The sequence below is a fragment of the Triticum urartu genome, chromosome 5 (genome assembly GCF_003073215.2).
Source record: "Triticum urartu cultivar G1812 chromosome 5, Tu2.1, whole genome shotgun sequence".
In the NCBI taxonomy this organism is placed as follows: domain Eukaryota; kingdom Viridiplantae; phylum Streptophyta; class Magnoliopsida; order Poales; family Poaceae; genus Triticum; species Triticum urartu.
Window position 1 is genome coordinate 381227501 of NC_053026.1, and position 19787 is coordinate 381247287.

A 19787-nucleotide genomic window follows, 5' to 3' on the forward strand; every position below is an offset into this window, starting at 1 on the left:
CATGATAAAGAACAGAAAAAATCAGCCTGTTCAAACTGTGATGTTGCTGGCCACCTAGTGCACTGTTGAAGATCTCACTGCACCAATGTTTTGGTGACTGTCGAAAGACATGTTTTTCTACTTTCTTCTTGAATTTGATCTGTTTATGCGTAATCTTTGCATCCATGCGGTTGTCTGGTCTTAGATGTTTCAACCTCCAAATTCATGCATAAACTTTCCGCCCTAGACTTTTGAACCTGAAAAGTCACATAAAAACATTCTAACATCCTAGCCTAGCCGTCTTAGTCCACTATTTTGAAAATAAGGTGTAAGTGAAAATTCTACAAATATAGGAGCTCACGCTTTCCCTCTCAACCATTATGTTGCTTGGATTGTGTCTTCATGGTAGTGCCGACCCGGTGGAAAGAGGAAGGCAGGAGCCAACTATGGCGGAATTTGTGACACCGTGCATGACAGATCCGACAGTGGTTGGCGACCATTCGACGTAGCATCCATGCAGATGATTAATGGAGTTTGTGACACCGACGGTTATGCCGGACTCGGTAGTGGTTCGGGACCATCTACGACACTAATATAGCGCGCATGCAGACGACGACGAGTATGAGAGTGTCTTGGATCGTGCAACTGCAGTTGTGTGTGTGTGTGTGTGTGTGTGTGAGAGAGAGAGAGAGAGAGAGAGAGAGAGATAAATGGACAACCACGACCTAAAGTTGCACATAGGTTTTCCCCGACCATTGAATCCTAGAAATAGTAAGTCAGTTCAATTTGTAAATCATCTTTCCTCTTACAAAAACTGACACTGCACTGTCTTAGGGCAGATAGAACCACATGGCATACATTATTAAGAACTCTCTCAATTTATAAAAGATATCTCTTTTGCTAGGAGTGTAGTTTCTAAGATGCAATTTTGACGATTGATTCTATATGTCTCCAGTTACAAAAAAAAAACACAACCAATTTTTTAATGACAAATCTATAACATTAGTTTCATCTAATTCAATCATGATATATTGTTGCGTATTGCAAGTTAAAATTAGAGAATTTCGACTACATGGTTCATAATGTTGCCTATTAGGAATGGAGTTAGTTAACAATATAACTCTCACCAACCGATACCCTATAAATCAGGGGTTCGCTAAGCACCAACCTTATCTTCTGGAACAATACAAAGTTTATGGTGGGTGTTGGAATGTCCACTATAATGTTGGTAGGCATGTCTTTTGATGATGTGTTATAGGTCAAGGACTAAACAAGTATTTTAGAGGCACAGACGATAACATGTAAGGAGGAAACAAAAAAAGTTTTCTAAGCATCTAAAAGCATGGCGGTAGGTTTTTGACACTATTTGCAAATATTGAAAGTCAATATTGGCGATAGAAACCTTCCAAAAGCTTCAAAATTGAGTAGTCTAGCACCTCTTCAAGTCTATAGACAAAGTTGTTCACGTAGATTTCCCTCGCCTTACGCCTCCACTATTGTGCATTTTGTTCCATTCCTACCCAACCAAGATGTTTTGAAAAGGTGCTTTCATTTTATCCCTATAACCAAAATTAACGTAGACTTACATATCAATGACAAGTAATATTTTTTATTTCTGAAAAATTAGGTATTTTGGTTAGTATTAATTAACCACGCAACTGCACACATATACCTCCAAAAGAATAACGAGGACAATAACGACGCTTCGCCTCCAGGGAATAACGAGGACAATGACGACGCTTCGCCTCCAGGGAATAACGAGGACAATAACGACGCTTCGCCTTTAGGGTTCATTACTCCTCCTGCCTCATATTCTTGGGCGGCAAGAAAAATCAATGATGTGTAACGACATGGTATAATGGAGTTGTTTGCATGAATTGATTTTCATATAGGGAATAAGAGCCTTGAGATGAGGCGATGAAACATGGTAAGAAGGAATACATTAGTGGCTACTTTCATTAGCGATTTACTTACCATTCGTCTTATATTCTTGAATGACATCGAAGACATTTAATACCGGTGATAGGCGGTGGCACAAAGACGCCGACTAATTGAAATTAATAGGTTGTGAGTGAGATAAGGATGAAACACGTAAGGTCAATGATACTGCAGATTACATCTTAAGATCGTCAACAATAATGTCAAAGTAAGAAAATGAAGACTATAACACATGAGATGATTGATAAAACCATGTACATAGGAATTCTCGCCTCTTCACTGTAACTCTATTATTTTGGAATAAAAATCCCTTTCACCCCGCAAAAAAAGATATGATTGATAAGACAAATTGATTTTGAGGGCTTTGTAAGACAAATTGATAAGGAATAAAGTCAGTGGCAACAGCGGTGAACATTGTACAAGGCCTCTCAAATAGGATTGTGCAAAAGCCCTAAAAACCCATAGACAACCCAAGGCAGGGCCCCACGAAGCCCAGAAGCAAAGCCATTCCCCTCCGTTGTTTCCTCTTCCGTTACCACTCCACCCCAGACCCGGTCACCATTTAGGCACACCCATAGACGTGGTATCTGGCTATCCGCACCGCCCATCCACCCTAACTCCGATCCCATCACCGATTGCCTTGGCCTCACCCTAAAACCTTCGGACGTCGTCGCCCCTTCAACGGCCGGCCAGCCCCGCGAACACGGGTCCCGCGCCACGCGCAAGGGCTGGCCCATCCGCACGCCAGCAACCCTGCTCGCCCTAAACCCCACCCCCGATCCCGATTTGTCCGCGCAGGCCTAATGCACTTGCTTACTAGACTCACAAACCTTGGTGCAAAGCCAAGTTGCCTCATCACTTTCTACAAAAAAAACCCACTCCACCTATTTGTAGGCTTACTCATGTCTAGTTTTAACGCATCATAATTAGCACTTCCGGACCTCTTCCTCTTCAAGAAATGTGTCATCTCATAAGCCAGGATGGTGTTGTCAGAAATGAGCCTCCCCGGCACAAAAGCACTTTGATTCGGTGATATAATCTCCCCTAAGATGCACTTGAGTCTGTTTGCGAGGACCTTGAACATGAGTTTGTACACCACTTTGCATAGGCTAATAGGGCATAAGTATTTTAGAGTCTCGGGGTTCTAAACCTTTGGAATTAGTACTGTAGGGAATGTAGTAATTTCAAAAAAATTCCTACGCACACGCAAGATCATGGTGATGCATAGCAACGAGAGGGGAGAGTACTGTCTACGTACCCTCGTAGACCGGCAACGAAAGCGTTGACACAACATAGAGGAAGTAGTCGTACGTCTTCCCGATTCGAACGATCCAAGTACCGAACGTACGGCACCTCCGAGTTCTGCACACGTTCAACTCGGTGACGTCCCTCGAGCTCTGATCCAGCCGAGTGTTGAGGGAGAGTTTCGTCAGCACGAAGGCGTGATGACGGTGATGATGTTCTACCGACGCAGGGCTTCGCCTAAGCACCGCTACGATATGACCGAGGTGGAATATGGTGGAAGGGGGCACCGCACACGGCTAAGGAACGATCACGAAGATCAACTTCTATGTCATGGGGTGCCCCCTTGCCCCCGTATATAAAGGAGGGAGGGGGGAGATGCGGCCGGCCCCTAGGGGTGCGCCTGGAGGAGTCCTACTCCCACCAGGAGTAGGACTCCCCCCTCTTGCCTTGTTGGAGAAGGAAAGGGGAAGGGGGAAAGAGGAAAGGGGGGCGCCGCCCCCCCTTCCTTGTCCTATTCGGACTAGGGGGGAGGGGGCGCGCGGCCTGCCCTGGCCGGCCCTCCTCTTCTCCCTTAGGGGCCATGTAGGCCCATTAACCCCCGGGGGGGTTCCGGTAACCCCCCGATACTTTGGTAAAATCCCGATTTCACCCGGAACGATTCCGATATCCAAATATAGGCTTCCAACATATCAATCTTTATGTCTCGACCATTTCGAGACTCCTCGTCATGTCCGTGATCACATCCGGGACTCCGAACAACCTTCGGTACATCAAAACACAAAAACCCTAATTACGATTGTCACCGAACTTTAAGCGTGCGGACCCTACAGGTTCGAGAACTATGTAGACATGACCGAGACACGTCTCCGGTCAATAACCAATAGCGGAACCTGGATGCTCATATTGGCTCCTACATATTCTACGAAGATCTTTATCGGTCAGACCGCATAACAACATACGTTGTTCCCGTTGTCATCGGTATGTTACTTGCCCGAGATTCGATCGTCGGTATCTCAATACCTAGTTCAATCTCGTTACGGGCAAGTCTCTTTACTCGTTCCGTAATACATCATCCCGCAACTAACTCATTAGCTGCAATGCTTGCAAGGCTTAAGTGATGTGTATTACCGAGAGTGCCCAGAGATACCTCTTCGACAATCAAAGTGACAAATCCTAATCTCTAAATACGCCAACCCAACATGTACCTTCGGAGACACCTGTAGAGAACCTTTATAATCACCCAGTTACGTTGTGACGTTTGGTAGCACACAAAGTGTTCCTCCGGTAAACGGGAGTTGCATAATCTCATAGTCATAGGAACATGTATAAGTCATGAAGAAAGCAATAGCAACATACTAAACGATCGTGTGCTAAGCTAACGGAATGGGTCATGTCAATCACATCATTCTCCTAATGATGTGATCACGTTAATCAAATGACAACTCATGTCTATGGTTAGGAAACATAACCATCTTTGATCAACGAGCTAGTCAAGTAGAGGCATACTAGTGACATTCTGTTTGTCTATGTATTCACACATGTATTATGTTTCCGGTTAATACAATTCTAGCATGAATAATAAACATTTATCATGATATAAGGAAATAAATAATAACTTTATTATTGCCTCTAGGGCATATTTCCTTCAAGTACTACAAGAGTATTGTTCCATCCCTTCGGTATATTGCCGCCACGCAACACATGTAGCACCTCCCGTACCACATCATCGCCAACCAAGTGCCAGTAGTGCTTATAGAAGATGGCCGGCAGACCGCCCATCCCCGGCGCCTTAAGATCACCAATGTCATCTAAAGCAGATTTGACCTCCTCAGGGGTGAACTCCGCACCCAGGAAGTCATCCATTTGCGGTGTGACCTTGGGAGAAATGTGATTTAGGATATTACTTGCATCAACACCTACCACGAGGGTAAAGAGAGAGGTAACGTAGTTAGTAATAAGATTTTGTATGCCCTCTTCATCCTCCACTACCACTCCATCCTCCCTTTTTAGTTTCTGAATGGTATTTCACTTCTTTCTCTACGAGGCATAAGCTTGGAAGTAGCGTGTACGATCACCCTTGGTCAGCCAATTAACATGAGCTCACTGCCTCCAAACAAGGTCTTCATGTTCTTCTAGCCTCTCAATCCTAAAACTAATTGTTTGTTCCTTTCGAACTTGACTATCTGAGATTGGTTCCCTCCCGACTTTCTCCAGCTTCGCCTTTAATTTTTTATTCTCTTCCGCAGATCTCCAAGCACCTCTCTACTCCAAGTATTCAGAGCCTTAACAACATCACCCAACCTTTGCCGAACAGTAGGACCAGTCGCTCCATCCCAGGCCTCCTAGACTATTCCATCACAACCCTCCTCTAGCATCCAATTTGCGTCAAAGCGTAGCAGGCGTTCACCCCCAGCTGGGTGCTGCACATGAGGGCTCCCATCCCGCAACAGCATCACAGGGCGGTGATCAGAGTGGCGAGGGTCCCCATTCATTATTTTGTACGCTAGAAAATGAGCACATCACTCCAGAGTTGCAACAACATGATCTAAACACTCACGAATATAGCCCTGAACACGATAGTTTTTATCCCTCCATGTAAAAACATCTCCCTCAAAACCGAGGTCATGCAAATTACAATAGTCAAGAGCAACACGAAAATTCTGCATTTATCCATGGGCTCGAGGGACACCTCCTTGCTTCTCATGGTTGAACATGATCTCGTTGAAATCACCCAAGCATACCCGCGGGAGTTGAATTTGGTGGTGCAGAGTACGCAACAACCACCATGTTTCCACTTCTTCTCCATCTGTGACTCCCCGTAGATGCCATTCAGACGTCATTTGTACCCATCCTCCCCCTCAACGATCGCATCAATATGCATCCTTCCCATCCATCTAACAGTGACATTTATTCCACGCCTCGAAAAGAGCGCCAAACCACTACTCATTCCGACATTATTCTTCACTTCCATGTGGTATAAACCTAATTTATCCCTAAACTTACTCATCCTCCCCCTATCAGGCTTTGTCTCTGACAAAAGAATGATGTCGGGGTCCTCCTCCTTCTGTAATTTCATAAGGCCTCGAACTGCCGGGTCATTCCCCAAGCCCCAGCTGTTCCATGCAATTAAGATGCAATTTTGGACATTAGTTTTCTACGTCTCCGGTAAAAAAAGAGATAAACAACTACATACCGATTTTTAATGACAAATATATAACATTATTTCCATCTAATTCAATCACGATATATTGTTGCGTGTTGCAAGTTAAAACTAGAGAATTTCGACTGCATGATTCACTATGTTACATATTAGGAATTCGGTACCTATTAGGCATGGAGTTAGATCACAATGGAACTACTCACCAACCGATACCCTAGAAATCAGGGGTTCGCTAAGCACCGACCTTATCTTCTAGAACAATACAAAGTTTGTGACGGGTGGTGGAAAGTCCACTATGATGTTGCTAGGCATGTCATAGCGGAAATGCAATGTAAGAAAAGGACTAAACAAGTAAGATTTTAGAGGCAAAGACCATAATATTTAAGGTGGAAATTGTTGGGTTTCGTAGTAATTTCAAAAAATTTCCTACGCACACGCAAGATCATGGTGATGCATAGCAACGAGAGGGGAGAGTGCTGTCTACGTACCCACGCAGACCACTGCGGAAGAGTTGACACAACATAGAGGAAGTAGTCGTACATCTTCGCGATCCAACCGATCAAGCACCGAAACTACGGCACCTCCGAGTTCGAGCACACGTTCAGCTCGATGACGATCCCCGGACTCCGATCCAGCAAAGTGTCGGGGAAGAGTTCCGTCAGCACGACGGCGTGGTGACGATCTTGATGCACTACAGCAGCAGGGCTTCGCCTAAACTCCGCTACAGTATTATCGAGGAATATGGTGGCTGGGGCACCGCACACGGCTAAGGAATAGATCACGTGGATCAACTTGTGTGTTCTTTGGGGTGCCCTGCCTCTGTATATAAAGGACTAGAGGGGGGAAGGCTGGCCGGCCAAGGGAGGGCGCGCCAGGGGAGTCCTACTCCCTCTAGGAGTAGGATCCCCCCCCCAATCCTAGTTGGAATAGGATTCCTTGAGGGGGGAAAGAGAGAGAGAGGGGGCCGGCCACCTCTCCTAGTCCTAATAGGACTAGGGGAAGGGGGGAGGCGCACAGCCACCTTGGGCTGCCCCTTTCTCCTTTCCACTAAAGCCCACTAAGGCCCATATAGCTCCCGGGGGGTTCCGGTAACCTCCCGGTACTCCGATAAAATCCTGATTTCACCCAGAACACTTCCGATATCCAAACATAGGCTTTCAATATATCAATCTTTACGTCTCGACCATTTCGAGACTCCTCGTCATGTCCGTGATCACATCCGGGACTCCGAACAACCTTCGGTACATCAAAATGCATAAACTCATAATATAACTGTCATCGTAACCTTAAGCGTGCGGACCCTACGGGTTCGAGAACAATGTAGACATGACCAAGACACGTCTCCGGTCAATAACCAAAAGTGGGACCTGGATGCCCATATTGGCTCCTACATATTCTACGAAGATCTTTATCGGTCAGACCGCATAACAACATACGTTGTTCCCTTTGTCATCGGTATGTTACTTGCCCGAGATTCGATCGTCGGTATCCAATACCTAGTTCAATCTCGTTACCGGCAAGTCTCTTTACTCGTTCTGTAATACATCATCTCGCAACTAACTCATTAGTTGCAATGCTTGCAAGGCTTATGTGATGTGCATTACCGAGAGGGCCCAGAGATACCTCTCCGACAATCGGAGTGACAAATCCTAATCTCGAAATACGCCAACCCAACATCTACCTTTGGAGACACCTTTAATGCTCCTTTATAATCACCCAGTTACGTTGTGACGTTTGGTAGCACCCAAAGTGTTCCTCCGGCAAACGGGAGTTGCATAATCTCATAGTTATAGGAACATGTATAAGTCATGAAGAAAGCAATAGCAACATACTAAATGATCGGGTGCTAAGCTAATGGAATGGGTCATGTCAATCAGATCATTCAACTAATGATGTGACCTCGTTAATCAAATAACAACTCATTGTTCATGGTTAGGAAACATAACCATCTTTGATTAACGAGCTAGTCAAGTAGAGGCATACTAGAGACACTTTGTTTGTCTATGTATTCACACATGTATTATGTTTCCGGTTAATACAATTCTAGCATGAATAATAAACATTTATCATGATTATAAGGAAATAAATAATAACTTTATTATTGCCTCTAGGGCATTTTCCTTCAGAAATAAAAGGTTTCTAGGAATCTAAATACATGGCGGTAGGTTTTTGATGCCACTCGCAAAGTCGCAAATATTGGAAGTCGATATATAGGACGGTAGCAACCTCCCAAAATCTTCAACAACTGAGTAGGCTAGCACCTCTTCAAGTCTTGAGACAAAGTTGTTCGCGTAGATTTCTCTCGTCTTATGGTTTCTCCGCCTCCATTATTGTGCATTCTATTCCATGGCTATCCAACCAATATGTTCTGAAAATGTGCTTTCATTTTGTCCCTATAACCAAAATTGACATAGACTTACAATCAGTGACAAGTAATATTTTTATTTTCAAAAATGGTGTTTTGGTTAGTATTAATTAATCATGAAGCCACACACGTATACCTCCAAAAGAATAATGAGGAGAATAACGACGCTTCACCTCCCGGGTACGTTACCGCCTTTGCCTTATATTCTTGGGCGGCAAGTAAGATCAATGACGTGTGGCGGTATGGTATAACTGAATTTTTACACGAAATAATTTCTGAATACGAAAAAAGAGCTTTGAGAGAAGGTGATGAAAAAGGACAAGTTAGAAGAAATACATTAGTGGCCACATCCATTAGCCATTTACTTACCATTCATCTTATTTTCTTGAACGAAAATCAAAGACATTTAAGATCTTTGATAGGCTATGGTGCAAAGATGACAACTAATTGAATTCGATATGTAGCGAATACGATAAGGTTAAGATCGTCATCAACAGTAATGTCAATAAAAAAATGGAGACTATAACACATGAGATGATTGATAAGACAAATTTAGATCTGAGGAGCCGAGACAAGAAAGTCAGTGGCATTTTTATTTTGAGCACAATGGTGAACATTGTACCAGGCCTCTCACACATGATTGTGCCAAAGCCCTAAAAACCCATAGATAACCCAACCAGAGCAGGGCCCCACGAAGCCCAGAAGCAAAGCCATTCCCCTTCGTTGTTTCCTCTTCCGTTACCACTCCACCCCAGACCCGGTCACCATTTAGGCACACCCATCGACGTGGTATCCGGCTATCCGCGCCGCCCATCCACCCTAACTCCGATCCCATCGCCGATCGCCTCCGCCCCACCCTAAAACCTCCGGCCGCCGTCGCCCCTCCGATGGCCGGCCAGCCCCGCGAACGCGGCTCCCGCGCCGCGCGCAAGGGCCGCCCCGTCCGCACGCCAGCGACCCTGCTCGCCCTTAACCCCACCCCCGATCCCGATCTGTCCGCGCAGGCCTCCGACGACGTCTCTCCGTGGGGCCGCTCAACGGCGGACGAGCTGGAGGACCGCCTCCTCAAGAGGCTGGAGGAGGCCTACGCGGCGGCGCTGGCCGGCCTCGCTGAGCTCGGCTACGCCGAGGACGCCGCGCTCCGGGCCGTCCTCCGCGCGGGCCACTGCTACGGCAAGCTTGACGACCCTGTCGATAACATCGTCGCCAACGCCCGCTCCTTCCTCAACGATCCAGACGCCCCCGGCGGAGCCGGCGGGTTCGCCGACCTCCGCCGCCTCGAGGAGTACTCCCTAGCGGGCCTCGTCTGCCTCCTTCAGAGCAGCCGCCCCACCATCTCCCGTGTCGAGGCCATGTGGTGCCTCCTCGCCAACGATCTCCGCCTCGAGCAGGCCATCAACATGGGAGCTTCCTTCACCGATAAGTCGCCCCACTCCGGCTTCTCCACCGCCGAGAGTGAGGCGCCTTCCCCGGCCGCACCCGTCCCAGGGCAGCGTGGCTACTGCCACTTCCATGCGACCACGGCCACAGAGAACCACATGTTTGACCCTGAAACATTCATGCGTCTTGCGATGCGCGCCCACACTGACAGCACGCGCCCGCACACTGAGAGCACTGCCGGCGTGGTCTCCTGCGTCAAGAATACATGGTCACGGTCCGGCGGCAGCGCTGCTCCGGCCCCTGCTGCCCCAGATGGGCAGGGGCAGCCCAAGCAGTCCTTTGCTATGAAGGTGTCCACCGATGATCTCATTGAGTCTGTGGTGATGGAGCTTGAGTCGCTGGACATTGACAAGAAGGACCCTCCTGCGGAGAAGCCTGATCCCAAGAATGAGATGGTGCATGACCTCATTAAACAGACACGGGAGATGGAGGAGCAGCTCAAGGAGCGCAAGGAGTGGGCCCAGAAGAAGGCGGTACAGGCTGCTCGTAAACTTGGCAATGATCTCACTGAGTTGCGCATGCTGCGGATGGAGCATGACGATAACCAGCGGCGGAAGAATGATAAGCAGTCACTGGAGGATGAGACAATGAAGCGCCTCACTCGTCTGGAGTATGAGCTGAAGAAGAAGAGTGGGCAGCTTGACCGGAGTAATGCTAGTGTGCAGAAACTGGAAATGGAGAATGCGGAAATACGTGCTGAGATGGAAGCCGCGAAGCTGAGTGCATCGGAGACTGAACGGCAATGCCAGATACTGCTAAAGAAAGAGAAGAAAGACAGCAAAAAGCTTGAGCTGTGGGAGCGGCAAAAGGCCAAGCTGCAGGAGGAGATTGCTGAATGCAAGGCAAAGATCGCACAGGCAGATAAGGAGCTGGCTGGGGTCAACAAGTCAATAAGAAATATGGAGGTGAGATTGATTTTGCACAGTATATCATGATTGTTGCTTTAGTGTCTATAAGCTTTACGTGCTTCTACTTTTTATTAGCTAGCAGTTACAAACAGGTCACAAGCACATCCTTCCTACTAGGAGAGGTGCTGGGTTTAGATCATTTGTAGCTGCATTGGAGCTAACCACTACGCTTCATGCTCAGCTGGTCATCTTATAAAGTAGTAATGATCCTGATGGGCTATGGTACCCTCTTATAGGAGTACAACTAGTGGTAAAAGCCTAATTTGATAAGAAGTACTCCCTCTGTCCCAAAATATAAGAGCGCTTTTGACACTACACTAGTGTAAAAAATGCTCTTATATTTTGGGACGGAGGGAGTAAAATATTTAGGCATAATCACAAGATGGTCAGGCTTAATAGTGAACAAGCACAGAGTCAGTGATTATGTACTCGTCTGTTGGTGCTAGATGGTAGTTACTGGGGGACCCTGCCACTTGTTAATCGGCATCGGTGTAGCCATCATTCATCACTGTTCTTGTTAAAATTTTTGTGTCATGCAGCTACCAGCATCAGCGTTCATCTATAACTGTAAGCTATTGCTTAGTAACTGCAACTTTCTTGCTTTGCTGCGAGGGCCAGTATTGTTACATGCTTTACTAATGATTCGTCTTGCTTTTATCTTGTTAGTCAAAATCATAATGTCAAAACTCGTCATCCTGAAAAATAGTGTGAACAACATATAGAACAAGCCTATGCCCTGCCATTTTTTTTCTGCTTGTGGCGTGCTATGCATTTTGATCTTCTGCGCTGGCCTGGTTATACTATGTTCCAGATTGCCAGGTAACCATGAGAAATTGGGAATCATGTTAGATCGCCTCCCTCAGTTTCTGTTCTGAATATAATTACTTGTTTAAATTCGCAAATCAGTATATAATTATTTAATGTATATAACCTTTGGATAGTTGAAAAAGAATATAAAATAGAATTGTATGGTAGCTTTTTGGTAAATTCATTACCTGGACAAAAGAATACCTTTGTGGTGTGTTCTGTTAGAACATTGCACATGCTTTCTCAAATTCTCGCTGCTTTGGAACTTTAGCATTTGTTTTTTAACCACTGTTTTTGAGTCACGCGACTAGTCGACGAGTCGCACTGCCAGGGTTGATTCAAACCCCTCAACTAGTCGCGACTAGTCGTGATTAGTCAATTGGTCAGGCTTGACTCGTCACGAATCGCTACCCCAGAACGACTCATCGACTCGAAAACCATGTTTTTAACTCAGAGGTTATGGGCCTTATTTGTCAACTGTAAATTGTTGCTTCTTTCTACGTTATAGCCTTGGCTGCTTTGCTGGCCTTGCTGTTTGAATCTACTATATCTAAATAGTAGCCCCCACTACCTGATTTTCCTGCGTTCTCGTCCACACCATCATAAATTCTTTCAGCCGTTTGATTGATCACAGAAATAAAAATGTGCCACCATCTTTTATTTATTGTGATACTGCAGCGAGAATGTAGTTAATGCTAATTGCCTGTTAATGCCTTTCAGAACAAAATATTGATCGCACCAGTTATCCATTGTAATCTTAGGTTAGAAGTACAGTTGTTAAGTTTTCTTTCAAAGCGGCAGGTACTAAACAGGGTTATTTGATATCTGTAATTCTAATTTCTTTGTTTCCTTTCATGCTTCTTAACTTCATGTTAATTTGATCAGTTATCACAAACCTTCTTCCTCTATTTCCACTAGAGTTTATTATTGGTTTGTGCACATTACAGTATTGTTATTGCACCATTAACTAGTTTACGTGTCTCAGAAATCCCTATTGGGGATTTAAAACTGTTATTCTTGTTTCCTGGTTTATAATATAACTAGATCAGCGACAACTAATATGGATCGGAGGGAGTAATAAATTCATTATCTACACAAATGCTACATTGTACCATAACTTCATTTTTGAAACTGTTGATATCACACTTCTATGCTTTCAATGTGTCTCGCACATTTTGGGTATTTATTTGTCTGACAGATTGATTTGTAACATGTGTTTGGTATGTAGGTTAAAATAAGAGAAGACACAAAGGCCACAGAAGACAACTTGGCACTTGCAGAACAGGAACGTGGGAAGCGGGAATCTGCGAAAGCTGATGCTGATCGCCGACTTGAAGAAATTCGCCGGAAGACAGAAGTAGAGTCCCAGTGCTACAAAGATGACCTCCGGAGGCTCCAGGATCAGTTATCCCGTCTGCAGAAGTCCATGGGTGCAAATGCGCCGACAGTTCCATCAGCCTATCCTCCGGCTATGACTGACCGCAATACAGCGCGGGCACCCAAGCAGTCCAACCAGAAGGCACCGCCCACATCCAACAGGCAGCAGGAGCCTATCCAGAATACAGGCCGCCGCAGAGGCTGCATTATCTGCAAGAGGGAGGAGGCTTGCGTGATGCTGCTGCAGTGTGCTCACCAGGTGCTGTGTGTCGGCTGCAACAAGCAGCATGAGGAGAAAGGCGCAGTTCGCTGCCCCAGCTGCAACGCCAAGATCGAGGAGAGGATCAGGGTTTTCGGTGCCTCCTCCAACTGAGGCACCTGGTGATGCTGCTGCTGCAGACTTGGTTTCGCTTGGGGCAAAGAAAAACTGAACTCGTGGTCATCTTTGCCTTTTCTTTTTTTACCTTTGTGAAGAAAGAGTCAGCTCCGTCTCATAAGTTTTACCTGGTTCAGCTGTTCATGGATATATGCTGAATGCTGCAGTTCTGTCGGGGTATATGGGTACATGTCAAACCTTTTTTGGTCGAGAAGTTGAACAGGAACTGAGGAACCCTTGGGGATATGAGTCAATTGAACTTAAACTGGTGTGTCTGTTCTCTAGTTTATTGCTTGATTTTTGTAGATGTGCTTGATGTTCTTGCTGGCGGGGAAATTTTGGGCGAGATATCTCGCGCAGGCTGTACCCTGAGGAAATAGGTTTTGGTAGTGAGGAGCTTGGCCTCTCCTTGCCGTCGATGGTGACTGTAAAGCAGGTATTCTTGTTTTACGCACCTGCGCGCTTGCGTTTTGCCTGGCCATGGCCATGGGGGTGTCCTCCAGATGAAGGCTACATAAAGATCAATACAGATGGTAGCATTGCAGTGGACGCAAGAAGAGGAGGGGCGGGGGAGTGGCGAGAACTGGCTCCACTCTGCTGGTTGATTGGTGTAAACACTACCTAGGGATTACTACTGACCCTCTTATTTCTGAAGCTTTGGCTCTTCGCGATGGTATTATTTTTGCCAAGCTCCGGGGCTATGGAAAGATAATTATGCAGACTGATTGCCTTGATTCGAGAAGTTCAATGGCGCCTATCTTAGATGAAACTGGGGATCGTTTATTTCTTTTTGTGTTCAACAGCTGATACTGTTGCCCACCTTTATGCCAAACAAGCAAGCACACTGGAGGTCACAGATTTGCGGGATGAACTTTACGCCTGCTTGTAACTTGCCCCCTAGCAGATGATTGATGGGGCGGTTTCTGTTGAATAAAAATATCTGAATTCCCCCCAAAAGCAAGTGAGCCAACAAATGTTCGCAACGTGTCCGGTCGCGTTCACGGACAACGCCCGGTCACCTCTTAAATTTCACACATCACAACCACACTCACTTCCCTTATATTTTACACATCACAAGCACACCCATAATTTGAGGATTTCCATTTTCATACAAAGACATGCAACATCTATGATCACATAGAACACACTCCCTCCGTCCCACAATATAAGGCATTTATGCAAGCTATGTTAGCTTGCAAAAATGTCTTATATTATGGGATGGAGTGAGTAGTAGAAACTAGCAAACTATCACCTCAGATATTCAATTCGATGCCCAGGCTCATCTGCACTCGGTAAACAATAAATTTTAAAAAACTATTTTTTTCTTCAAAAAATCTGAAATTCTTTTAGGTGGAAGATGTTTCAATGCGTGTTGTTCATGCAGAATTTCAGCTTGTTCGAACATCTGAGAGGCTCACGGCAAAATGACAAAATTGGTCAAAACAGTACGGGACAGTAAACTTTCTTACAGCCCCAAAATCTATCTATTTTTTTTGAGAGCTACTGAAATATCCAAACTCGATGAAATTTGACACATACTTCACGCACATAAGCATCTAGCATCACAAAAATATAATCAAATATTTTGATTTTTTTACCATTTTAAACAAAGTTACTGTTCACCTTGGGTGCACCGAGAGCCAAAACACCACGTTCACTACCACCTACACTACTCGTTATCAGATATGTCGATGACATTCGTGCTGGAGCCGCTGGCCTCGTCGTCCTCCTCGGATGCGAAGGCCTCCTCAAGCTCCATGTGTGACTCGTGGAGGAAGCGATGGTTTGCCTCGACCTTCGTCTTGGACCGGATGGAGTCGAGGATGGCCTGCTGTTCCGTCGCCTCCTTCGATTGGGCGAGCTCGAACTCCGCAAGCGCGTCCTCTATCCCCAATTCAGCCTACTTCGGCGTCCATGCCTCTTCCTCCTCGTCCGATGGCGGCTCCTCCTCCTCTTGCTTTAGCGCCACCGTCTCCGCCCCACCTCCTTCTGCTTCGACAACACCTTCTCGTGCTGGTGGCTCCACCTTCTCATGCTCTGACACCTCCTCGTTCGGACTATCCGGAGGGCGGCCGACCGCAATGTGTGCGATGCAACGCGTGGCGCGGGCCTCCTCGGCGGCGTGCATCTCCGTCTGGATTTCCGCCCGACGATCCGGCGTCAGGAGCTTGTGGTAGGTGATCTTGCTGCGGACCAGGACCACGTCAGTGTTGGCAGACCCTAGATTCAAAGTGGAATAGAGAGAGAGTAGGGGGCAACAACAACGCAAACATGAGGGATGAGAATGGGACGGGTCTAGGGTTGCGTCGCCGTCTGACTTAAATAGCTAGACTTATCCCTCAGGCGGGGCGCCAGAGCAGTGACATGAATGTGTCCTCAACTAGCTGGAGGAGGCGTCCATCAGACCGACGGGTTTCAGCGTGGGCCCATCCGTCAACCCTGACGTGGCGGACGCGTCCAGGAGTTTCAATATATTCTACCTACATATGGATCAGGTATGGGAGACACCCGCCAACCCGAACATTTAGGATGCGTTTGCCAGGTTGGGTGGCAATTTTCTTTCAGACAATGACCGGGTAGGCTGACCGGACATTTGGGGGATATAGGCTCCGGTTGTAGATGCTCTTATGTATACGCATTTGAAACCACGAGAGTTCTTTACAATCAGTTTGGTGCGTTTCAAACAAGTGCTAGAAAGCATTGTTGTCTCAGTCGCACGGTGGGTGGTTTCTTCTGTTATGTTTTACCATGGCAGGTGGACTAGTTGCGAAGGTCTCATGATGTTGTGTGAGGTTTCATTCCTGCCTTTTTTTTCACCTGAAACGTGGGCATTTTGTGGCATTTCAGCAACGGTGAAACATTTGTACATACAGAAGCCAGGGGACCTAGCTTAGCTTCGAAGTCTTCGGAAGGCCTCGTAGGTGTTAGCTGCCTGGACACTAGGCTTACGTACTACCTTGTAGACAGTGTTGAGAAAGTCTTTGTGGTGTCAGAGTGTAAAAAACAACATCAATGTGCTAGGAACACACCAGACTATAAATTCGGTTCGTTTTAACTGAAATGGATTTGGCGTTTGTTTGTGTATTACGACTTGTGAACACGGAATAAATTATATTGTATGGTGTGATCAAAATTACCGTATAAAAATCGTACTACTGAAAGTATTGTATGTGTAGCATGGGTCTTAATGCGTCGCCGACATACATTTCGTCAAGACTTTCATGTGCGCCTCCTTGCTGCACCGATGGATGTTGTCGTGCCGTGTTGATGCCGTTTTAGTGGACACCTACCCGATGTTGCCCCGTCACATCGATGGATATTTTGATGCACATGACAATCAGTTTGTTTAATTCGCATCTACATGTTTTTTAAGGATGTCACATCTAAGCTCCCACAAATATATATATAATGCATCAACAAGAAACAAAAAAAACTAGAACAAAAAAAAGACTACAAACAGAATGGACATCAGCTTAGATGTGACATAATTATGTCACATCTAGATGTGTCCTAGACAGACCCCATGACAATTATCGGTGTCGTTGCAACGCACGTGTTAGTACAATATAATCACACGAAACTTTAGTTAACGATGATGGACAATCAGAACTACACCCGCTCGATACCTCCTCGAATCGCTCGGCCTGTGCTTGCACAACACAAAAGTAAATTCGGAATTCCTATCATGGTTCCGTCCACACGTTAGGACGTATTTAATCACCATGAAGAAAATGCGGCAGCGCGAGTTGCTGCCACCAGTTCCACCGAGGCCTTGGGATCCGCGTCCGCACAAACTCTAGCTTGAAGATGATGCATATGGTGGTGTCTCGTCTTGATGATAATGCTGGGTCTACCTCGATGTTCTTCAATGTCCATGTGTCGTGGGTGACGGCAATGCCCAGCCTCCCGCGCACCTCCGTCAGGTGGAGGTCGACCAGCTTGGCCGGCTTGGGGAGTGGCTTGATGAACGTGACGGACTCGTCCTCATGGTTGAGCGACATGACCTTCTCGGTGCCCTCCGTGACCATGTACGTCGAGCCGTCGACGCTCGTGAGCCCGACGGCGAGGCTGCATCTCGTGCTCCTAGGCACGGCCACCGCCACATCGCGCCACGACTTCTCCCCTAGCGTGAACGTCTGCACCTTGTCGAACTCCCAGAGCCGGTCGAAGCTGCACGGGACATGGACGACGGCGTACGTACCTGCCGGTCACCGGGTGGTACGCAAAGCTGTACGCCTCATGCCAGCTCTGGGCTTGACTCGTGAACAGGCCGTCGCACGGCAACGTCGGGATGGCCAGCACCGCTCCGGTGACCGGGTTGGCCAGAGCGATGGCGCCGCCGGGCTTGGTGTTGTCGCACAGGCAGAGCAGGCCGTTGCGCGTGCCGACCACCTCCATGCGCCCGCAGGGGTGGTCCTCGTCGCTTGTCCACAGCTCCCTGTGGCCCTGCTCCGCCACGCCGGCGACGTACGCGGCGCCCCTTGCGACCACGAGGGCCTTGGGGCGGCTCCGCATCTCGGCGGTCCGCCGGTCGACCAGGTCGCGCCAGAGGTGGGAGACGAGGCGGAACCGTCGCCGGGCGCTCGGTGGGAGCTGCAGCAGAATCTCCACCACGAGGTCGGCGGGGCCCTCGTCCATTGCAGGTTGCAGCTGCGACGGTGGCCTCGTCGTCGACGATGGGTGTCGCCAATGAGTCTTGCGTCTCCGCATGATATTATCGCCGTATTTCAAGTAGTGAAAAGGGAAATGATTCCGGCGATTAAGACCGCATAATGAAGGCTCCCCATAATGAACGGTTACGTAGCGGTTACGCTTGACGGAGTACTAATCCCGGCTTGTGTTTAGTGTTTCCCAATTGCAAACATCGAGCACCTTGCTCGATTTAGAGAGAGCGTGGTGCTGGTGCAGCTGAGACGTACAGTAGTCATCTAAAGAGAATTTTTCACGGGAATGGCGTTTCGGCTCTCGGCCTCGCCGTTTTTTCGGATAACTCAAAATTCAAAAATTCGGTTTCAAGAAAATCATTTTTTATACAAGTAAACAAGGATGCGAGGCATATGTGTGTAAAATTTCAGGATGAAATATATTGAAATGCGACCAATACAAAAAAAAATTCATGATATGTAAGAATGAATAGTATCAGTGTTAAAAAATCCTAGATTTGTCTTTCTTTTGCACAGACCTCATTTCAACGTATTTCATTCTGAAAATTTACACAGTTGTAACCATACTTTCATCTATCTCTGTATTTTTTTAGATTTTTTTGAAATGTAAAAATATGATTTTTTTTATGAATTTTGGATTTTACATTTGAAGGCCTCCATGAAACTCGGCCTCCCCAAGCCTTGGCAGCGAAGCCAACGACGTCCCATGGTTTCGTATACCGAAAGTTTCACCATGGTTGGTACGCTGCCAACCTATTTACACGATGTTGAAAAAACTGAATTGCTTTTGGAGGCCGAGTTTCATGGAGGCCTTCAAATGTAAAATTCAAAATTCATAAAAAAACATATTTTTACATTTCAAAAAATTCTAAAAAATGCAGAGATAGATGAAAGCATGGTTTACAGCTGTGTAAATTTTCAGGATGAAATACGTTGAAATGAGGTGTGTGCAAAAAAAAAACAAATCTAGGACTTTTTAACACTGATACTATTCATCCTCACATACCATGAATTTTTCTTTTTTTATTAGTCGCATTTCAATGCATTTCATCCTGAAATTTTTCATAATGTAGTCAGGTCTCCAATGCCCTCCGTAGACACCTATTGATCAATACATCTCCAATTGTTCCTAGAATAACAACACAAACAAAATGGCACCCAAACTCATTGGGACCATAGAGTTAGAAACACCAATACATAGTACAAACTCCACATAAATATGTGCACATTGAAATGAAATAGAATTTCATGCACATCTCATCCAATTTGAGACTTGGTGGAGTTTTCCCTATATATTGGGTCAAGAAAAGAAAGAAATCATGCCAAAGAGACCACATGAAGTTAATATGCATGCTCAAGACTTTCAAGGACCGAAACCAAAAGACAAAGAAAAACCAAGTGAAAAAAAAATACCAAATGAATAAAACATCACTTGGAGGATATTCATAAAAGATATATCAAGGAATGAGATATCCATTGATACATTCAAAATAAAAGATATTAAACTCCCAAAAGAGAGGATGGTTCC

At 46.2% G+C, this 19787-nt stretch overlaps 1 protein-coding gene across 1 annotated transcript; it reads left to right on the top strand.

The window, feature by feature from the left end:
• The first annotated feature begins 9414 nt into the window (after positions 1 to 9414).
• LOC125509170 (MND1-interacting protein 1) lies at positions 9415 to 13860 on the top strand. Its single transcript, XM_048674076.1, has 2 exons — positions 9415 to 11032; positions 13071 to 13860. Exons 1-2 carry the CDS (start codon positions 9575 to 9577, stop codon positions 13590 to 13592), a joined length of 1980 nt encoding a protein of 659 aa, XP_048530033.1. The 5' UTR covers positions 9415 to 9574; the 3' UTR covers positions 13593 to 13860.
• The last annotated feature ends 5927 nt before the right edge of the window (positions 13861 to 19787 follow it).

What these genes read in the sequence shown, in the direction of transcription:
- LOC125509170 (XM_048674076.1), top strand. Translation starts at nt 9,575, where the DNA reads ATGGCCGGCCAGCCCCGCGAACGCGGCTCCCGCGCCGCGCGCAAGGGC. An exon ending in AGTCAATAAGAAATATGGAG is followed by an intron (nt 11,033 to 13,070) that starts GTGAGATTGATT and finishes TTTGGTATGTAG; the next exon opens with GTTAAAATAAGAGAAGACAC.